The sequence below is a fragment of the Marmota monax genome, unplaced genomic scaffold (assembly GCF_021218885.2).
Source record: "Marmota monax isolate L192 unplaced genomic scaffold, Marmota_monax_Labrador192_F-V1.1 WCK01_AAM20220418_F8-fsc00119, whole genome shotgun sequence".
Classification (NCBI taxonomy): domain Eukaryota; kingdom Metazoa; phylum Chordata; class Mammalia; order Rodentia; family Sciuridae; genus Marmota; species Marmota monax.
The window spans coordinates 3,911,615-3,933,905 of record NW_026694771.1 but is presented as its reverse complement, the minus strand read 5'-3'; the positions used below and the strand labels follow the sequence as shown (position 1 = coordinate 3,933,905).

The 22,291-nt window shown below is 35.8% G+C and overlaps 2 protein-coding genes across 4 annotated transcripts in view; one reads left to right on the top strand and one right to left on the bottom strand.

The window, feature by feature from the left end:
* Positions 1-22,291, top strand: part of Qtrt2 (queuine tRNA-ribosyltransferase accessory subunit 2) — a 73,628-nt gene that overhangs the window by 26,728 nt on the left and 24,609 nt on the right. The window lies entirely within an intron of this gene.
* Ccdc191 (coiled-coil domain containing 191) overlaps positions 1-22,291 on the bottom strand; it is a 79,168-nt gene that overhangs the window by 56,489 nt on the left and 388 nt on the right. Inside the window, exons 2-7 of one of the 3 annotated variants that reach the window (XM_046425185.2) lie at positions 18,511-18,549; positions 12,584-12,725; positions 8,252-8,395; positions 4,858-5,036; positions 3,197-3,420; positions 500-653 (exon numbers count right to left, since the gene is read on the bottom strand). In XM_046425185.2, coding sequence (XP_046281141.1) covers positions 500-653; positions 3,197-3,420; positions 4,858-5,036; positions 8,252-8,395; positions 12,584-12,725; positions 18,511-18,549 — 882 coding nt within the window. Of the gene's footprint in view, positions 1-499; positions 654-3,196; positions 3,421-4,857; positions 5,037-8,251; positions 8,396-12,583; positions 12,726-18,510; positions 18,550-22,291 lie in introns of those variants that run through there. The other 2 variants (XM_046425186.2, XM_046425187.2) reach the window with 2 other exon arrangements.

Sequence of the window (22,291 nt, the reverse complement as noted above, 5' to 3'; positions counted from 1 at the left end):
AGAAAGCAAAAAGAAGAAAGGTAAAATGAAATGTAGACCATCAGAAAGATAAAAAAACATAACATAAATGTATCATTACTTTGAGATCGGACCTAGCAAAGAGCATGTAACTTGTTCTTTTACCTTCTAAATAACCCAGTCATAATGATGCTTGAGAATATCAAGGTAGAAGTGAAACTTTAAAAAATTTCCAGAGAGCTGTCTATGTAGTTAAATGATATTTTGAAAAGGGTGATTGAGGAGAGTCCTAAATTTATCTGCCAGTTTCCTAGGATCTCACCTAGGCTCTCTATAGTACAAAAAGAATAGCTCCAGAAAGGGAGACCAACATATAGCTCCAGTCTCAGGTCAGCTGGACAACAGAGAATAAATAGTGTGGGCAATTTTGGTATTTAGGATGAGTCTTTCATGGGCTTAGCATTTACTTTATCCCATCTCTGATGCACCTCTTGTCATTTATACTACAGAAAACTGAATAAAGAGACACTATAATTCCTACCTGGTGATTTTCCTTGAAAGTTTGGATTAATAACTCTTTGAGTTTCCTTTTCCTTTCTTTTGCCACTTTTTCTTCATTCAAAAGAATGTGAGCACTTGGAAACATGTCTTTCTCTGGATTCTTTTGAGAATTTTCTTCTTGCCTTTTCTTCTCTCTATTAATAACAATTTTAAAATACATACATGTATAATAGAATAACAATGAGTTATTACAACTTACTGTAGTGGAATGAACACTGACAATACATATTTTTAGATTTGGCTCTAAAGTTACATAGTACGGTGATTTTTCTGAGTCTTAGTTCTTTACAAAATGTAGATCAAATGAAATAAAAATTATTATAAATTATCTTAACAAATAGAAAGTTCTACGGATTATGGGCTGGGGTTGTGGCTCAGAGGTAGAGCGCTCGCCCAGCATGCGTGAGGCACTGAGTTCAATCCTCAGCACCACATAAAATAAAATAAAGATATTATGTCCACCTATAATTAAAAAATAAATATTAAAAAAAGAAAGTTCTATGGATTATTTTAGTAAAATATTTTTATTCAGTTTATCATCAAACCATACTCTGTTGAAAATTTGAGAGTAAACAACTACTAAGTATTCTCTAATGTGGATACGCATTCTCACTCTTCATGTTAGGAGGGTAAAAAGAATCCACAAGTAAGAAAACCACTAGGCTTTTATAAGGTTTCTAGGAAGAAAAATAATAAAAGAACCAGGTGTTATTGAATAAGGAAAGAATGGAGTCTATAGTAGTCCTAAAATAGCTGACCAGAGAAAAATGTAGAAAAATTCAATGATAAGGAAAGGCCTTTAGGTAAGCTCTAAATAACTTTGTTACTCATTCTCATTTTCCTCTTATTCAGATATTCTTTTTCTTTATTAGTGATAATAAGGCAATGGTGACTTTCTGTATGTTTATCAGAAAGGAAGGTGGTAACACAATGCACAGTAGGACAATAAACAATGATAACAAGTCATTCCTGCTTCATTGTGTAATAACAATTTAATCATTTCTCTAATATTTATTAATGTCTGTCATTTATAAGTAACATTATTTTAATTATCTTCATAAACAAATCTTTGGACCTTAGATTATTTTTTTGTACTATAATTTCCAAGTCAAGGGATAATACCATTTTTATGGCATACTGTTTATTGCCAAATTGCTTTCTGGAAAGTTTAAATCAGTTCAACCACCTAGAAATAAAGGACATTATCTTTCTTACTGTAATGATGGGTAAGTTTTTAACTTTTGTAAGAAATTACCGGTCAATGAATATTTGTGGAGCACCCATTGTGAACAAAGCATCCTGCTATCATCAAGTGTTACTTGTTTTCACAGTTTATTTTAGGTCAGCCTAGTTTTTCCAGGGCTTGGGTGCAATCTGAAAAGCAGAGTTGACCTTAGAAAGAACTCACTAAAACACTGGTGATTGCTTTCTGAAAGGAACGGCATCTGGAGGAGGCCCGAGTCTGGCACTTGAAGGAGTGAAGCGCACATCCACTACTGAGCTGTTTTAAATTGGGTAGGAGGAGAGCAATCAAGAACACAGGGGGGAAAGCTGTGTAGGCTGATGGGCGGAAGGATTATCTGGTCTTTCTGGCCTCTCACTTTGAGTAGGCAGGCACTTTAGTCACGTTGTTCCAAGACTTCAGCAGTTCATGCATCAGTGTTATTTCTCAGAAAAAATACGTTCATTATTTCACTTACTGAAGCTCATTTTCTGCATGAGGATGGATAATAGTACTACATCCTGTGAGGATTATTTTCATTTTCCTCTTATTCAGATATTCTTTTTCTTTATCAGTGGTAGTAAGGCAATGGTGACTTTCTGTATGTTTATCAGAAAATAAGGTGGTAACACAATGCACAGTAGGACAAGGCATAATTACCAAATATGCATATGGAATAAAGAAACATGCTCAACCTTAAAGGTATTATGCAACCAAGAAATGCAAACTAATCCAACACCTACTGAAAGTATGAAAGTATTGAAAGTGAGATATTCCCCAGTACTGAGAAGTGTGATAAACTGCCCCACTGCCAGTAAATGAGTAAGTATAACCCATTTGAAAGCAATTTGGCAATGTTTCAAGAGCCATAAAAATATCTATACCTTTTACCTCACTAATGACATTCTTAAGACTGTAATTCAGAAGAATAAAAAAAATCTTTAGGCTAAGGATGCTCATTGCAATATTATATTGATGAAAAAGCTACATAGCCAGCATGCTTAGCAGTACCTGGAGGAGGTCATTGGGCAGGAGGTCATTATATAAAGGATAGTATAGGACCTCAATGGAATAATACACAACCCTCAGAACTCCAGACTATTTTAATTACAGCAGGATAACAAATTAAATGTACTTTATGGTTGGAATAAAGTATGCAACATGGCCAAGACCAGGAGGAAACATAGAAAAATAAAATCAGTTAATTTGTTAAGAAGTATAATAGATTATATAATGGGATGTCTGTCTGTCTGTCTCTCTCTCTCTCTCTCCCTCTCTCTCTTGGCAGTACTGGGGAATGAACCCAGGTCTTCATTCATGCTAGGTCCCCAGCCCATGGGATTTTTCTTTTTTGTTAAGTTATTGCAACGTCTATACATTTTACAAACTTCAGAGTACTTCCAAAATCACTCCCTTAGACAGAAAGCCTCCATACTGCTTATCAGGCTGGCTTACATTTTCCATGCTTCCTCCACAGTGCGTCTCCTCTCAAGTATCTCCCTCCGGAGCTTCACCATCTCCCTTTGGATGTCCTCCTTTTCTTTCTTGGCCTCCAGAGCCTTCCTTCTCTTCTCTTCTTGCACCAGATACTGAGCCTCCAGGAAGGCTGATTTTTTCAGGGCCTTTTCAATTTTCTGGTATTCTAGTTCTTTCTCACGTCTTAAACGATTTTCTTTTACCTTCGAATACAAGAAGGGTGAAATGCAGCCCTTTCAAGTATAGGGGAACTGCAAAATTCAGAATATATTTTGAAGTTCAGAATACATCTGATTTGAAATATTCTGGGTCAGAGCCCTGCTGCTTATTGGTAGAATTAGGGGAATTGATTTGTTTACTGGGAAAAGTTTTACATGTAATCAGATGAAGAAGACTCTCAAACCATTGATCCTGCAGCATGGAAAACCTGGGTCTACTGGGTCAGATTCCAAGTTCTGTATTCTTATTCAAAAATGATCTCCCACCCATAGAATTATTCAAGGTGCACATGTCTGCTTTTTATTGAGGTTCTGTCTGCATTCTAATTATAATTCAAGAAAGAACAGGAGTATTCTTTAGAATATTGTGAAAGTTAGAACAGTGATTTATTGCCTTAGGTAACACTACAACTCTTTGTTAATTTCGATTATTATTTAAATACACCAGTGATTCTGGACCAAAAACATGAACTTTGCACATATTCTGAATAAGCATATTCACTTTTTTTCAGACCTATCACTTCTTTGGGTGATTGACTAGTTATTAATTAAGGAATGGTCCTTTCCACCTTGCTTCACTTATCTTACTCTCCAGTTGTGATAAGACTTCTAGACAATGGCCATATAGCTTACCGAACCTTCTCTCCTCCTTTTTGTCACACATCCAAACCAGGATTGTATTTGGGCCCCTGTTTCTCCAACACCACCAGTGCTGATTAGGCATAACTTACTTGTTTAAACCATTGTTTTTCAAATTTGGCAACCAGAAATTCAGTATTATAAAAAGATTGCACACACATATATAAATTCCAGTTCAGCCTTAGTCCTGCACAAATGACAAAGACTTGGTCATTCTGATTCTCCGAAGCTTCTTCATAAAGTGTTGAGATAGTCTTTTCCCCTATTACCTACTATTGACTTTGAAAAAAGGAAAGTTCCCACATGCCTTTCTAATTCAAAACAGCTGAACTAGATTTAATTCCGATCTGTCCTCCTTTTCAAATTATAATCACAAAATGAGTGAATTTCAGTTGTCTAGAAAAGAATTATCTTTATAATATTCACCAGAATATTCATGATAATATATTAATGTCACTTCAAAAATCAAATTAAAGCAAATGCAATCTACATATTTATAATAGGAAATACCATGCTCAAACTAATAAAGTTTAGTTCAACACTCTTTTGGTCAAAATCAATTATTCTAACTTAGGTTATTTCTTAAATAAATTGTTTCCTACCCTCAGTTTATGAGAATTATTTTTCTTCTGAAGTTCTTATATTTTATTTTTATTCTTTCTAACCAAACCACAGATGGCACCCTTTTTCATAATAAAGCCTAAATCTTTATTTAAGCTTATTAAATGTGTTACACAAAGACTGCTTCCTGTTATCCATTTTAATTTTGTTTTTCCCTCCCACCTGCTTATGTCTCATCTCCATGGTAAGACGAGGATCCTTCTGCTGCTTCTTGTCTTGGTTTTCCTTCATTCCAAGATCTTCCAACATCCCAGAATCCACCACTTCTTTATGGAGCAGATGGTCTATAAATTTTTGAACAGTGGTACTTTCCTCCTCTTCCTCCAAATAACCATATAAATCTGGGGAAAACAGAACAACAAAGAAAACTTTTTAAAAATTAATTTATATTCATAATTATACAAAGAATCCTGAAAATATACAAAGCCCCAGTGTTCAATAAAGAGTAATTGATAATGCCAATTGGATGAATAAAGCCCTCATCGATTATTACCTTCAATTCAAGTAAGAGGAAATAGCTCCACTTATCAGAAATTACCCTCACCCAAGTCACTAAATACTTCTTCACAGCCAAATCTACAAGATACTTCAATTTAAATAACCTTGAGAACTCCACACCTAAAGAAGTAAAAAGCTTTATAAAGGTGGTAAATTGGCATACAATATATAAGAAATATCTAAAGTCTCCAATAAATTTTGACATATGTATTTATCAAAAAAACCATCACCATAATCAAGATAATGAATGTGTCCATTACCCCACAAAATGTTCTCCCATCTGAATCTTTTTCTCTCCTTCCTATGCCCTCTGTCCTGCTTCAAGTAAGCACAGACCTGCTTTCTGTCAAAAAAAAGTTCACACTATCTAAAATTTTATTTAGGTTAGGCCATACACTATGCACTCTCTTTTGGGTCTGGTTTCTTTCACTCAGCACAATTATTTAGGAGATTTATCCATTTGGTGTGTTTTTATTGCTGAGTAATACAATATTCCACTGTATGGATATACAACAAATTGGTCATCATTCCTCTGTTGATGGACATTTAGACTGTTTCCAGATTTGGACTATTAGAAATAAAGCTGTTAGGAGCATTTGTATACTAGCTTTTGTATGAACAGTCTTTCTTCTACTAGGAAAATGCCTAGGATGCTGATGGGTGGATTACATGGTATGTATATGCTTAACTTGAAAACATCAAACCATTGTCCAAGCAGTTTTTCATTCCCACCAACAAAATGGAAGTGTTCTAGTTCCTCTGCATTCTTAAGTGGCACGGCCTGTCTTTTAACTTTAAAACATTTTAAAAGATATGTAGTGGTAACGGATTATACTTTTTTTCTTGTACCATTAATATTTATTGAATAACTTTTAAAATGCCTTTTGCTAATGATTAATAATACTACATCTTCCTTGTTAATTTTTGTTGTTATTGTTATATACTTTATTGAGAGCGAGCGTACAGAAGTCTCCACCTATTATTGCTGAGTTTTCTCTTCTTCCTTCAGTTTTGCTTTATCCATTGTGGGACTCTTCTCTCAGGTATATATATTTGTAATTACGTTTCCTTGGTGGATTGGCCTTTTATCATTATAAAATGTACTCTTTGTCTTTAGGAACAATTCCTTGTTTTAAAGTCTATTTCCTGTCCCACCCCCATATTAGTATAGCCACTTCAGTTCTCTTTTGGTTACTATTTGCATAGTATATCTTTTTTCATTCTTCTATTTCAACTTATCTGGGTCTTGAGTCTAAAGCACGTCTCTTGTAGAGAGGATATATTATGTCATGTGTTTTTAATCCATCCTGCCAATCTCTGCCTTTGGACTGGAGTGTTTAAATCCACTTATATTTAATGTATTTCTGATAAAGTGGGTTTACATTTATCCTTTCAGCCCTTGTTTTCTGTATTATGTAAGTGTTCTTTATCAATTTTGAGAATTTTCCTTTTATTACTGGTGTGCTGAAAGTTTTAATCAAGAATGAATGTAGATTTGTCAAGTGCCTTTTTTGTGTCTATAGCTATAATTAGAAGTTAATTAGTACTTTTGGTAAATATCCTTTTTAATGGTTACACAGTATTTTGTTCAATATGTTGAGGGGGAAAAAAACTCTCTCCCAGAATAAGATAATTGAGGCTTAGTATGATACTCAATGATAACAGACAATCTGAGTAAAAGTATATAAGTAGATCTATTAGCATAACATCAAAGGAAGCAACAATTTCACTATATTACATGACTCTGATCCCCTAGCTGGAGATTGTAGAGTTTTAACAAGGCAAATACTGCCAGGTACTTCTCCAAGGGTGTTTGCTTCATGCACGGGAAGCTGCCCCTAGCATCACCATGCCTACCCCTATACTCAAGGAAGAAAACCTTAGACCCTTGAGTACATTCGAGGAACCCTCATGAATTGGCTAAGTGACTTGTTTAACATTAGCTTTGCACAAAATACTAAGGAAAGAAAAAGACCTAGAAAAGTGATAACTAATGTACAAAGAATTTTGTAGCCAGGTAGCACATGTGTGTAATCTCAGAGACTCAGGAGACTGAGGCAGGAGGATCACAAGTTTGAGGCCAGCTTCAGCAACTTAGTGAGGCCCTCAGAAACTTTAGTGAGACCCTGTTTCCAAAATAACAAACAAACAAAAACAATGGGCTGGGTTGTGGCTTAGTGGTAAAGTGCTCCTGGTTTCAATCCCTGGTATCGAGAGAGAGAGAAAAAAAAAAAAAAAAGAAGAATTTTGTGACTAAAATAATATATGAATGCTTAAACATAGTCTCCACTGAAGTAAATAGTCACGACATAGGAGTAAGAGATACTTTTAATTGCTATTATAATAATAATCAAAATGATAAATAATGGAATATTTTGTTTTATTTTACAGAACAGGGGATAGAACCTGGGACACTCTATCACTGAGTGATATATCCCCAGCCCTTTTTGGTTGGACTTGAAATTGCAATCCTCTTAACTCGGCTCCCAAGTAGCTGGGATTATAGGAATACACCACCATGCCCAGCAAATAACAGAATATTTTAAATTTTAAAAAACACCATGAATTTACTTAGGATATAGCATGAGGACTTTATATTCAATCAAGAAAAATTAAAGCTAATAATAAAACCAAACAAAACAGAAAAGTAGAATGACATTGTTTATTATTCAAAATAGTTTAAGGAGTGTTCCAAATGATAGAGCTTGTTATCACACTAAAGTTTTTGAATATTGAAAACTGCATTAATAAGTTATTAAACAAGTAATCGTTAATAAATGTATCTACTTACAAATTGTAGTTCACATAAAATATAAATAAAAAATTTAAAGGGAACCTGGAGAGAGAAGAGGGAAAGGAGAGGGAAGATATTGGGGAGTGAAATTGACCAGATTATATTGTTATGTTGTATGCATGTGTAAATATGTAACATTGAATCCCACTTTTATGTGTAATTATATGCACCAATAAAATTTTTAAAAATATATAAAAAAATAGTTTAAGACTTCTTAGACAATTGATTAACATTAAAGCTTAGAACAATTAGATAAGGTCTTACCATCAAACTTGTCATATTTCAAATGGCCACTGGCTTCTGGCATAGCAGTGCTACTTGCGACAGTGTTTTCAGAATCACCTTCTCCATCACTTGCCAATTCTTGTTTAAGTTTGGTATCTAACCAGTCATTGACCAGCTCCTGAGCTATCAATAAAATAAAACATATTTTAAATATTTCAGTTACTTCAGAGACTTTCTTTATTCACTATTTTTATTTATTCAATAAATATCACATATTTATCATGTAGCAAGTACTGTTCTAGATGCTGAGAATATAGCAATGAACAAAACTGGAAAAATAAATCTTACCACTATGAAGCTTATCTTCCAATTGGGAAGATGATGGGTAGAGGAGGGTAAAGAGAAAGAAGAGAAAAGAAAAATTAAACAAAGCAGGGCAGGAAATAGAGGATGGTGTTATAAGCTGGGTGGTCAAAAGAGGCTTCAATGTGAAGTAGATATTTGAGCAAAGAGAAGGAAGTGAGGAGTGAGCCATGTGGATGTACAAGGGAAGATTATACTATACAGAGGGAAAGCAAAGGTCTTAGAGCAGGAATGTCTGAGAAACAACAAGGAGGCCATTGTGGCTGAAGGAGAGTGAGTGAGTGAGAGAACAGTAGGAGATGAGACAGAAGAGGAAATGTGTGGATCAGGCTGGAATAATGGTTATCAACTGGGGAAGATCTCCGCCCAGCCCTCCCCCTGCCCCCCACCATGGAGACATGGCAATGTCTAGAGTCATTTTGGGTTGTAACAATAAGGGGAAGTGACACTAACATCTAGTGAGCAGAGATCAGGGATGCTGCTAAACATCCTATAAGTCAGGGGATAACCCCCAACAACAAAACGTCTCTAACCCAAAGTGTCAATGGTCTGGAGGCTGAATCCCTTTGCTTAGAGTCTTCACATTTCTAGATTTCTTGGCTCCTATTCTTAGTGTACTGAGGAGCCACAGGAGGGTTGTGAGAAAAGAGGTGACAAATTTTAAGAGGATCACTTTGACTACTTTGTTTATTAAAAAATAGACTAGAGGGGACAAGCACAGAAGGAGGGATACCAACTGGGATGAATGCAAAAGTCCAGGAGAAAGGTTATGAAGGCCTGGACTTGGAGTGAAGGAATTACAAATGGTCAGATTCTACAAATATGTTGTAAGGAAGAGTTGCCATGACTTGCTGAGGGTCTGAACAGGAGATGTGAGAAAAAGAAAACCACAGGGTTTTTGGCTTTAGCAATTGAAAGATGGAGATGCTATTTACTGAGATGGGGCAGGACAAGGGATCAGCAAGTTTGGGGGAAAGATTCAGCCTTTGACATGTTATGTTTCAAATGCTTATGAGAGGGGTTAGGAATGTAGCTCAATAGTAGAGCACTTACTTGCCTAGTGAGGCCCTGGGTTCAATCCCCAGGACTTGCGAAAAGAAAAATTTGAGCAGACACTTATGAGACTAGTCTAAATAGGAATGTCAAATACGTATTGGTAATTGGATTTAAAGAGAGAGGTCCAAGATGGCATTTAAAGCCACAGAAAATACCAAAGGAAGAAGTTAGAGCAGCTTCAAGAAGCCAGCCCTGGGGAAGTCCACTACTTAGAGCTTGAAGGGAGAAGATGAAGCAGGAAAGCTGAATAGGAAGGAGAGGCCATTGAGGTAGGATGAAAATCAAGAGTGTGATATACTAAACACCAACTTCCATTTGAACTTGTTTCTTAATGATATTGAGAAAATCTTCTTAAAATACATAGGTATTGGAGTGAAATGTCTTCCTTGGTATTGCTTTCATCATTTTTATCAGTCTCAAACAGCTCATTTGTGCAGGGAATGAAGATTTTAAAAAAGAAAAGCTTTTGTATTACTTTCATTGCTACTATTATCCTTATCTCATAGCTCTTGGGGAATGGGGTATTTCTCTATTAATGTCAAAAGCATTTAATATAGATATAATAGGAAAAAAATCAGAGTTCAACAGCACCCTTCCTCTATCTTATCAGGAGTTTCATTTTCTATAGTTTTAGTTTCTTGTGCTCAACGATGGCCCAAAAATATTAAATGGACAATTCCAGAAATAATTGATAAGTTTTAAATGAACAGTGTTCTGAGCAGCATAATAAAGTCTTGTGCCACCCTGCTCCATCCCACCTAGGATGTAACTCATCCTTGTCCAGCATATCCACACTGGATACACCACCTGCTTTTTAGTCACTTAGTTGCAATCTCACTTATCAGATTGCCTATCATGATACACAATACTTGTGTTCAAGTAACTCCCAGGCAGTAGTCTAATGCTATGTCACAATGCCTACGTCATTTACCTTGCTTCACCTCATCACATGGGCACTGTATCATCTCACCTTTTAAGAAGAGTGATTACTAGATAAGGTATTTTAAGAGACGGAGTTCACATTCACACAACCTTCATTACAGTATAGCTATAATTGTTCTATTTTATTATGATTATTATTAATATATTACTGTCCCTAATTTATAAATTAAATATTATCATAAGTAGCATGCATAAGGTTCAGTACAATCTCCAGTTTCAGGCATACACTGGGGGGAATCTTGGAATGTATCCCTTATGGATACAGAGGTAAGTAGGGGAGACTACCATAGTAAAAACTAAGTGTAACAAAAATACTAGCAACAAAAACTATTGGCTTTCAGAGGAAGGTAGAGAAAGGAACAGATATTTATTGAGTAACTCTTGGGTATAATAAATTCAGGCATTTATGTGTATAATAGTTTATATATAAAAATAATTTGGATGTATCAAGGGCCATTCACTGGAAATTAAGGATTTACTATTAAGTATCCCTAAAAGAACAAAGAAAGGAAACTTTCCTTGGAGGATTAAGCTATAAAACTCCCCCATATTGAATCAGACGTGGGGCTGGGAGGTTACTTGTAAGCAATTTCTCAAATGATGCTCCTCACAACACTAGTTCTTGTATAACACATTGTTGTAAAATATTTAGTTGATAGGAGGAGAAAAAATGAGTAAATCTTTGAACACCATGTTCTGTCCATAAACTACTACAGTGAATCACTAGTTTCTTAGGATATTAATAGCTAGTTCAGGATTAAAGGAGGTTTATGGGCTAGACAGTTTTTAACCATAGGACTTTGGGGAACCCTTAATAGGCTCACGTATATTTTGTATTCCTATTGGCAGAATGGGAGGCAGGTGGACAAGACACAGTCCTGCCAATTTCACAATCTCCTTTTTCTATGTCCAGTACTACTGTAACCACCTGAGAACAATCACTACTGTTGCTCACTCCAGACCACTGCAAAAGCCTTCCACTGGTTACTTTTCTCCCATGTTCACTCCATTCTTCATACATTTAAAAAACTATCCTAAAAGATCTTTGCCCCATTAAATCATACTCAATGAAATCTAAATTCTTTTCTGAGGCCTATAATGTCCTATGTGATTTGTATCTGCTCACTCCTTCAAGTTCATATCTGCTGGGAGGTTCCAGCCACACATGTCTTGCTTCAGTTCCTCACCTACACCAAGCCTGTCTGTACTTTAAGCTCCCAATGTGACCTTTCCCTCTGCCAGGGAAGCACTTTTTTTTTTTTGCCATCGTGGCTCCTTATTATTCAGGTCCAAACTTGACTGACTTTTCCCTTCCTAATGATTTGTTTTTCATTTTCTTTATTCTCACATTAGAATGTACATGCCATTACTTCCAGTGCCTAAAATCTTAGAGTAAGAATCATGTATATAGGTGTTGAGTAAATGAAGAAATAAACTAAACAGTTGAAGACATAAACAATCCAAACGAAAAGCTGGCTTGTAGGGCATCATACTTGGACTTCCCACCTACCTCAGCAGTTTCTCCTTCACAGTATCCTTTGCTAGTTCCTCCTGATCCCTCAGTCAGGAAGAACCAGTAAAGTACTTCCTCGGAGCATTATAAATTAGGATACAAAATTCCAAATGAAGGGAGCTTTGGGAGACTTTTGAGAGGTACAGAAGTTAGGTTGGTTTTTAGATCTCTTCATAAGGCACAAAATTGGTTTTATTAACTAGTGGTTGAATTATCAATAGAAGGCCACATCAGTGCCATAGGACGAATACAACACTTACCAGTTATCTATTAAAAATGCCTCTGAATGTGGCTGTTTCTATTTCAGGAAACAAAATGGACTTTAAATATGCCCTTACATATAGTGACAGGGTTAATTTCAGAGTAAAATAGCTTCAAGGAAATAGAAAGAAACAAAAATTAGGAGCAAGAGTAAGAAAAGCTTTCAGTCTTTGACATGCATTATAGGATATGCTTTGAAAACTGTTAACATCACAGCAAAAAATACATTCTCTTACCTTCTGTGTAGACTTCATCATGATCCACTGTTTGCTCAGATGTTTCCAAATCTATCATTTGGTCCTGAATCCTTTCAGGTAAGTGTGAATTTCTGGCTGAAAATGCATTCAAAACTGCAAATTCTGAGGCTTTCTCCACTCTCTTCAGCATAACAGAAAACAGTCTATTAAGATGATAAGTAACCTTGTTCGGGGTTAGACAACTTCTCTCTTACTCAACTGATTTTCTACCCACTTCTCAGATTCTTTCATTTTTAAATTTTTGACAAAATTCTGAGGTTTAAACATCAACACCAAATAATTTTTACTTTCATGTATGACATTGAATTAATTGCAGCATTTTATCAAGATATGACAGATGGTCACAATGTTTATATAAAAAGTTATTTAAGCTTTAGATAACTTTTTTTTAGGGCATTAGTAATGAGATCCTGAGACCTGGATATTTTATTTTAAATAAAAAATATATTTTATTAGTTTCCCTACCACTGAGACCTGTGTATGAATATGGACCAGAGTGAGTAACTACAATATCCTCAAATTACTGCTCCTGAAAGGAACCTATTCTTATATATTAGGCAAACCACAGGTTCAATAAAATTGAGATAAATAGCATGAAGTTGTAGTCATCCAGAATATTTAACTAAACAGTGAGAGTTTAGTAAAAATAGGACCAAATTCATGGGTTTGGGGAAGGGAATGGTGGAAGTGGGCAAACTACCTTGGCATCTGGACTTATCTGCACAGTACAAAATAAGTTATTTTATAACTAACTCAAGACTTTCCCTCTTCCCAAGAACCTGCTTCCCCTATGCTTACTGTGCCCACAGTTTTCCAACTCAGGGAGTGATAACTTCTTTCTTTTAGTTCTTAAGGAGGAAAACTTAAAGAGTCTTCCTTAAACCAAGCCCTACCCTCCTCCTCCTCCTCTTCCTTCTTCTCTCTTTCTCCCTCCCTCCTGCTCTGTACCTCTCCTTTTCTCCTCCCTCCCCATCCTCAGACAATATGTCAAGAAAACTGTGGACTTTATTTTCAAAATGTATTCATAATCTGAGCCCTCCCCATCACTACCACCTGGGTCCAAGGCACAACTTTATGACAGATTTTCTAGAATAGCCTCTGACCACCACAGTGAGTGATCATTTAAACCGAAAGCCATATCATGCCATAACACTACTCAAACCCCATCAATGGTTCCCTATCTCAATCAGAATAAAGTCAAATCCTTACAATGTGCTTCAATGTCCAGGGCCCTTTGGAAGCTCTCCAACCTCCCCACCTACTCACTCTGCTTCATCCACACCAAGTGTGTTACCAGCTCAAGGCTTCTGTACTTAATCCCCTCTGCATGCACAATTCTCCCACATACATCCCTGATTCCTTTGCTCAAACATCGCCTTCTCAGTAAAGGCCCTCTCTGCCCACCATATGTGAAATTGTAACCACCTTCCTCTTGCTCCCCTTCTTTATAGCGCTTTTCACTTTACACATATTTTCTCATGTATTGTCTCCTCCAAGTAGCATTCTGGCAGAGATCATTTTCTCTTCCACGTGTGTACCCCTAGCAGCCAGAATAATGCTTGGCACTTAACAGGTGCCCAATAAATGTTTGCTGAAGGAATGAATTGACGAAAGATTAATTTTTAAAAGATGCACTTTCCCCTATTATATTTTCACCTGGCCTATTTTGAAAATAGCTTTTCCCCTTGCCCTGGGTGATGAAACTAGGAGTGCCTCTACAAAAACTTGCCAGGGGTTTAACTGTCTCATTCTCATGTATTAGGTTTAAATTAGAAGTCAAGGAATAAAATTTAAAAGTTGAGGGCAATTTGAAAAAGATGTGGAAAATAGAACTGTAGGAAAAGCTATAAACCAGAAGAAAATGTGATTTCATCAGAGTTAAAGTTAAGGAAATATCATTCACTCCTTATAAGATCACTCTGTAGAGACCTGTTTGCCCCCATTATTTCTTTTACCAATTTATGTTGGTGGTATATGTACTTTATTGAATTTATAGTTGGTATAGTATTCCCCTTTAGGTTATTAAGACAGCAAGATAAATTTTACATGTACTATATGTTTGTATATACATGTAAACATTGTACAAATAAATTAATCAAATTAAGTTTTTTTAAACTGATACCCACAAAAATTAATGACAAAAACAGATTTTTAGACCTGACTTAGTTCTTAAGGCTATGAATAAAATAAATAACTACATATGATGTGACTTTTCATCTGGGTTGGAATTTGTGCACACTCTTAACAGAGGAAGGTAGAGAGCTTGGGAGATTATGGAAGAAAGACTGTTCTTGGTTACTAAAGAAAGTCTGGTAAAGGGAGTAAAGATAAATGTTTACTTGGCTTTAAGAAAGCAAGTGCTTGGGATATCACTTAAAATAAATATTTGTGTCATTGCCTACTAGATGATACTAAGGATTAGAAAAAAATCTGGTTTTTGTCTTAAAATATTACTTAATTTTTTTTTCAAAATAAATGTGCAAGAGTTAGGAGAGCTCTATCCTATACTCCAATAAAACACACTGTGTCAAAGTAATATCTTATTCTTTCAGCAAGTCCAGATTGAAGACTAGCTCTGTTCCCAATACTATAATGGGTATTAAGGGGAAATGAACATAGGTTTCTGTACTTAAAAAAGTTCATGTTTTTATTTTTTGTTCCATATGCCATATGCACAATAAACAACAGTTCCAAAGCAAGACAGAGTGATTTTAAAAGAGCCAAATACCTTCAAAAGTTTATTATTCAGTAGCTATGTTACATGTAAGCATGTGATCTATAGAGGAATTGTCTCAGTTGTTCCTGCAATCTTATATGTGCATCTTGTGTCGGATGGATCATTATGGAAGAAAGAAATAGTAGCTTACATGTGGTCCTTCATTTCCTCAAGACTGGGTGGTACAAACACAAGTTTTCTAATATACCCCTATGTGTACATAGCATGCTCATTCAGAACAGTTTTGTACGTAATATATTTTAAAAGCACCCAATTCTCTTTTAATCCCCTTGTATAAAATCAAATCCTTGATACTGTATCAATAAATGTGAATACAAATGCCAAAAAATTTCTAAGGGAAAGAGTATTAAAGAATGGCATTATGTGGTTGAGGTGAGTGAGGGGGTTTTGTTCACTAAGAGGGACATCTCAAGCTGAGCTGTAAGGGAATAATCAGGACCACTCTCAGAGAGGACACACTCCAGGCTGAGGGATCAGCATGAGTCAAAGCAAAAGGAACCCCTACTTGATGGAGGGGAAGAAGAATGGCCTGACGGGAGCAGGAGTCACACAGAGTATCAGTACAGGGGCTGTTTCAGGTAAACGGATATTATAAGTTGATTGACAGATGGCCTTAAATGCCCATCTGGAATTTAGTTTCATATGATGGTACAAAAAGTCACTAAAGGCTCTAGAGTAGAAAACTGACCTGGTGAAAATGTTTAGAATGTTCAATCAGGTAGGAGAATGAACTGGAGTAAGATGAGTCAGTCTATCAACTTGAGATGAAGATAATTGTAAATCATGGCCTGTTGTATTTTGGGTGAGCTGCCATAGGATTCAGTACTAACCAAGCATCTTCTGGAATCTAAGTGATTTCAAGACTTCCCTAAAGATGACTCACTACTATCTCAGCCTCAAGGTTTTCTAGGTCTTCTGCATTCCAACAACCTTCCCTTTTATTCCACTTTAGCAACTCTCAGACAGTCACTCTGAACCATGTTGCACATTATTTTTCATTTTTTGATCCAAACTCTTGATAACCCCTCTCCAATACCAACCTCCAAACCAATTCCCTGCTTCATTCCCTGTACTCCCACGACATTGATAAGGACCTGATCAACTGTTCCAAACTCCATATTCCCCCTAATCTATGAATCTTCCCTTACTACTCAGCATGACTATTCAGCTAATATCCTACAATATTCTCAAATCTCTGTTCCTTTGTATTTGCAATGAAAACCTCCAAGCCTGGATAATCTGATCTATCAATTTTGGGTACCATGAAAAATTATGGTTACTTTCTTCAGTCATATCCATATTGCTGCTGGGAAATCTTCCTTTTCCTCTGAAGAGAGGCCTGTCTCAGTCTTCTTGATCCTTCACACCCTTTCCATATACACCCCCTCCATCTGTGGAACAAAATCTCTGCTAATTTTAAAAGGGGAGTCCTCTCAAGTGGATTTGGAAGTCTTAGTTCCAGAGGTTAGAACTACTTGGGATATATAGGGGGAAAATCAGAAAAGAAGAAACTGGACAGAGAGGTAGTAGGAGAAGCAGGAGAAAACAGTGCTACAGAAAAGATAAAGGAAAAAAAAGTCATAACTACCAAATGAAATTTGTAAAAATTTGAGGTCTATCAAGAGACTGCTGAATTTGGTCAGGAAATCATTTATAACAACAGTTTTTGTGTAATGGAAACTGAACTATGAAATGGAAACTGAAAGGAAATAATTGTGGACATGAGAGAAAAATACAAAGGCAAAGAGTCCAGACTATACATCTAAAGACATTAGATAAGAAAATAAAATCACGAAGCAATCAGAATGCACTGCAGGGTCAAGTAAGGACTTATTGATTTTTTTTCAGGATGGGAGATTTGAGGACATAATGGAAAAAAAGTCATTGCTGAAGTGATAGAGGAATGATATAAATCGGAGTCAAGCTGGCTGACAATTGTATGAAAAAGGAAAATGATATTGATAAGAGTAGCATTTTATCCTCCCAATTTAGTTAAATCTTTCTCTCTAGAAGAGAAGATTACTAGCTGGTGACCAAGCCAGGCAGGGGCCTGGCACTGGGCCTATCAACACTGACACACAAGTTAGACTTACTAGATGTTAAATGGTCTTCTCAGAGGCCAAGTAGCCTTCATGATGGTAGAACTATTGTAGTTGTCTTCTGAGTCAGGCCTTCTGAAGTACTGAAAAAGCCTTCCCTAGTCCTATCTATATTAATGCCTCCCACCACATGCTTCCATTACATCTTTAACTCTACTCAGCTTTAAGAAGGTTGTTTGTGTCCCAATGAACTATAAACTCTGGGTGGCCAAGGACTATACTTGCCCTGTATCCTGTTTTAGCTTCAGCATCAAACTCAGTGGACTAGTACTTAGTAGGCATTTAATAAATACCAGTAAAATAACTGAATGGATAAAATTATTACATCTGGCCTAGGTTCCATCTGCCCTGGTGCTCACAAGGCATGCCAATTTATATAAGTAATAACTCTTCAAATTACTATTAAGCAGAAGGATATTTTCCCAGGAAAATAATGCATGATTTTGAACTATGAAGTACACAAATGAACTGATTAGCAAGTTGACAACCCAACACTTAGAGACATGCACTCAATGTGGTTTAAAGGAACTTTCAACATACATGGTATCTAGATTCAAAGAAATACATCTCAGGACTAGAAGAGATCTCCCAGGATTTCTAAACCATGCTCTCTCAGTAAATATTCAAACATATTCTTCAGTAGCCTAATAGTAAATGACCTTTCTGGGTCATTTAGGATCACTAAATTTTTGGATCACTCTAGACATTAGCAAATTCTTGTGATACTTAGCTTTCACCCACAAGTTCCCTGTGTCAATATAACTACAGTACAATCTTGGCAGCATCTGAGGAAGATACAAGACTTCTCCTCCCCTGCTCTTTTAATCTCCTTCACGTGATACTCATGGCATTTAAAAGGTCATATCTATACATCTGTTTTCTAATTTTCATACTTAAATGCTTTCATGAGAAGCAACAGAGTAACAAAAAATACTAAAAAGTATAAAATTAAGGTAACATATATAACTACACAGAATAAAAATAGTCAAGCATGTACAAAGTATTTCTTTTCCATCTAATTATGCCTGAATCTCAATTCTCTTTCCATCCTAATTTTGAAATATCCTTACCTTAATCCAGTGCTCCACATTGTCAGGGTCAAAAACAGGCTGCAGAAAATATATATAGAATATTAATGCACTGCAATATCTTTATTAACTTGTTCATTTTATCTGTTTTTCTGACTAAAGCATGTGGAAATGTATCCTTTATTCTTTTTCCCCAAAGTATTTCATTGGAAAGTTCAGCACTGATTGACAATAAAAGAACAGAAATAACAGCACAGGAAGAGGTATGAAGCCTTCTCTGGGACATTGTCTATTTTTTTATTTCTTGTCTATCCTACCTTGAGATTTGGATTTAATTTTTCTGGGTAAGGCCCAGATATCAGTATTTTTTTTAAAGGTACCAGAGTTATGAGTCAAGATGTAAAAATGCTACATATAATACTGTTCATAAGATCCAAACAAGTACTAATTAATTAGTCAGGCTGTCTGAGTAATTATCTGCTGGGAGAAGGGCATGATACTCTCCTTCCTCTTTTCAGGAATGGCCTGGAGACAGAGGCTTTCCTGACTTACTTATATCAGAGATATTGTTTGTCAATAAGAACTGGGGAATTGGGGTGAGCATTAATCATCTGACTTCTACTGTTCTACCAAGCAGAAAATAAGATGGAAAATAAATTAATTTCTACTCAGATCAGTCAGATATTAATCTAAAATTAGTAATCAGACCATAAGGATACCTCCTTTCTTTATTTTCTGTAACTCTCAGAAGGTTGCAAAAATCCCTGTGCTAGTCACTTAAAAGCATACATATTTGCTTTGCTAAAAATTCAGGTAGGTTTTTAAAATAAGGCTATATCTCCAATGTGATGCAATACTATTCAAAATATCAATGACATTCTTCACAGAACTAGAAAAAAACAGTCCTAAATTCATATAGAAGAATAAAAGACCCAGAATGGTCAAAGCAATTTAGAGTAATAAGAGCAATTCTGAAGGCATCACAACACTTGATCTCAAATTATATTACAGAGTTATAGTAACAAAATCAGCTTGGTACTGGCATAGAAACAGACATGTATACAAATGGAATAAAATAAAAGACACAGGGACAAGCTAACACAGATACAAACCCACATCTGATCCTTGACAAAGATGCCAAAAACATGTATTAGAGAACAGACAGGCTTTTTAAAAAATTTTATTGAGAGGGAGAGGGAGAGGAAGAGGGAGAGGGAGAGGGAGAGGGAGAGGGAGAGAGAGAGAGAGAGAGAGAGAGAGAGAGAGAGAATTTTTTAATATTTTATTTTTTAGTTTTTGGTGGAGACAACATCTTTATTTTATTTTTATTTTTTTATGTGGTGCTGAGGATCGAACCCAGCGCCCCACGCATGCCAGGTAAGCACGTTACCATTTGAGCCACATCCCTAGCCCCAGACAGCCTTTTTAAACAAATGCTGGGAAAACTAGATTTTCTTATGTAGAAGAATGAAACTTGACCCCTACTTCTCACCACGCACAAAAGTCAACTCAAAGTGGATCAAAGACCTAGGAATTAGACAGAAACTGCAACTGCTAGAAGAAAACATAGGGTCAACACTCCAATATATAGGAACGGGTATCAACTTCCTTAATTGCACTATTGTTAAAGCTCAGAAAATAAATCATGAATTAATAAACAGAGTAGCATCAAATTAAAAGGCTTCTGCACAGGAAAAGAAACATGAAGAGAAAGCCCACATAATGGGAGAAAATCTTTGCCAACTAAGATTAATATCCAGAATTAGTAGCCAGAATATATAAAGAACTCAAAAAACTTAACACCAAAACAAACGAACAAGTACAACTCAAATAACCCAATCAATAAATGGATAAATGAACTAAACAGGTATTTCTCAAAAGAAGAAATACAAATGGCTAAAAATATATGAAACATGTTTAACACATTTAGCAATAAAGGAAATACAAATCAAAAGTACATTCAGATTTTATCTCAGAACAGTTAGAATGGCAATAATTAAGAATACGGATAATGATAAATGCTGGCAAGGATGTGAGGAAAGAGGAACACTCCTACAAAAAACTATTGGTGAGATTGTAAATTAATACACTCATTATGAAAATCAGAAGGAGGTTCCTTAAAAGCCACCATTTGATCCAGCTAATACCATTCTTCTGGATTTATCCTAAAGAATTAAAGTCAGCATACTATAATGATACATGCATAGCCATATTTATAGCAGCACAATTCACAATATACAAGTTATGGAACCAACCTAGGTGTCCATCATGGATGAATGGCTAAAGAAAATGTGGTTATAGACACAACAATGTTTTCACACAGTCATAAAGAAGAATAAAATTGTCATTTGCAGGAAAATGGAAGGAACTGGAGAACATCACACTGGGAAAAATAAGCCAGACTCAAAGTCAAGGGTTATATGCTTTTTCTCATATGTGGAAGCTAGAGAGAAAAAAAGAGGTGGGAGGGATCTCATGAAAATAGAAGGAAGACCAGTAGAAGATGGGGATTAGTGGAAGGGAGGAGAGGAGAGAAAGGGGAAGTACAAAGAAATGAAATAGACCAAATGATGCTATGTGCAGTTATGAATATATCACAATGAAGCCTACTATTATGTATAATTATAATTCACCAATAAAATATTAAAATAAATAATAACATTGCATAAAGAAAAAATAAGGATATATCTAAACTAGCATTCTGACTCATGGAAGTGGGAAAGGCATAACTTTCTTTCACTTATCTACACTTTACCTTATATCAAACTAAGTAATGCAATTTCATTGCTGAATTATTTTGTCACTGGAAGAGCTGATCCTATTAAAACCAAACTTCAAGGCACTCTTGCGTGTTTTTTTATTTTTATCTTCTAGGCAGTAACAATAAGTGCTATCAGCAAAAATTCCTCCCTATGGAGTCCTAAGAAATTGTCCCAAATTTTTACCTTTCATCATCAAGTCTATATTCATAAACTATTTTTGGATCCACTCTATTATGCAACTGATACATTGCAGTAGTAGCAGCCTCAGTTTCCAAGTCTCCCTAATGCTCTAGTCTATGCCCTCCAGTATTTGGAGCAAGATTTTCAACAAGTGAAATATGTCCAGTGCATTTAGTTGGTATATTTAGAATAAACCACAAGAACAAATGCCTGAGGCCCTCACAGAAGGCCACAAACTTACAGGTTTTTTGTTTTTTTAAAGGAAAGTGTAGCTGAAGGGTGAAAATGCTCTGGAGCTGAAAGCTAAGAAGCCTCTCCATTTTAGTGGTCTCATTTACATTGAAGGATTTATTTTTGTGACTGTTAAAAGGTACCCTAAAAGGTATACACTGTGTGACTTTGTACATGTCACTTCTTTGTTTCAAGTTTGAAATGGGGTTATCATTTTTTGTGTGTGTCTTCAGGATCTAGTGCATCAAAAGAGATGCCACATGTAAAAGGATCTATTTTTGAATGGTGGTTGAATTTGGAAATTACCATGTGAATCAAGTATTGATGTAATTTAATAATGACTTGGACAACTTTGTTCATTTTAGATACTGTATGTAGGACGGAAAGCAGGGAGAGAAATAGACAAAAGCATTTAAACTTATGATCTCTCCCTTTCAATAAAGATCAGTTATGCAGATTTGCAAAAAAAAAAAAGAAAAAAACATTTTTAAAGAAAGAAAGACAAGAAAAGGAAGGAAATATGCAGGAAGGTTCCTGAAATTGGTGGCAGGGGAGGGGTGGGTGCCAAGGTCGCGAATTCTCTTCACCCTGATGCGCAATAGCAGACCTCTCGGGTTTGAGAACATTAGATGGGAACAATTGTTCCCTGA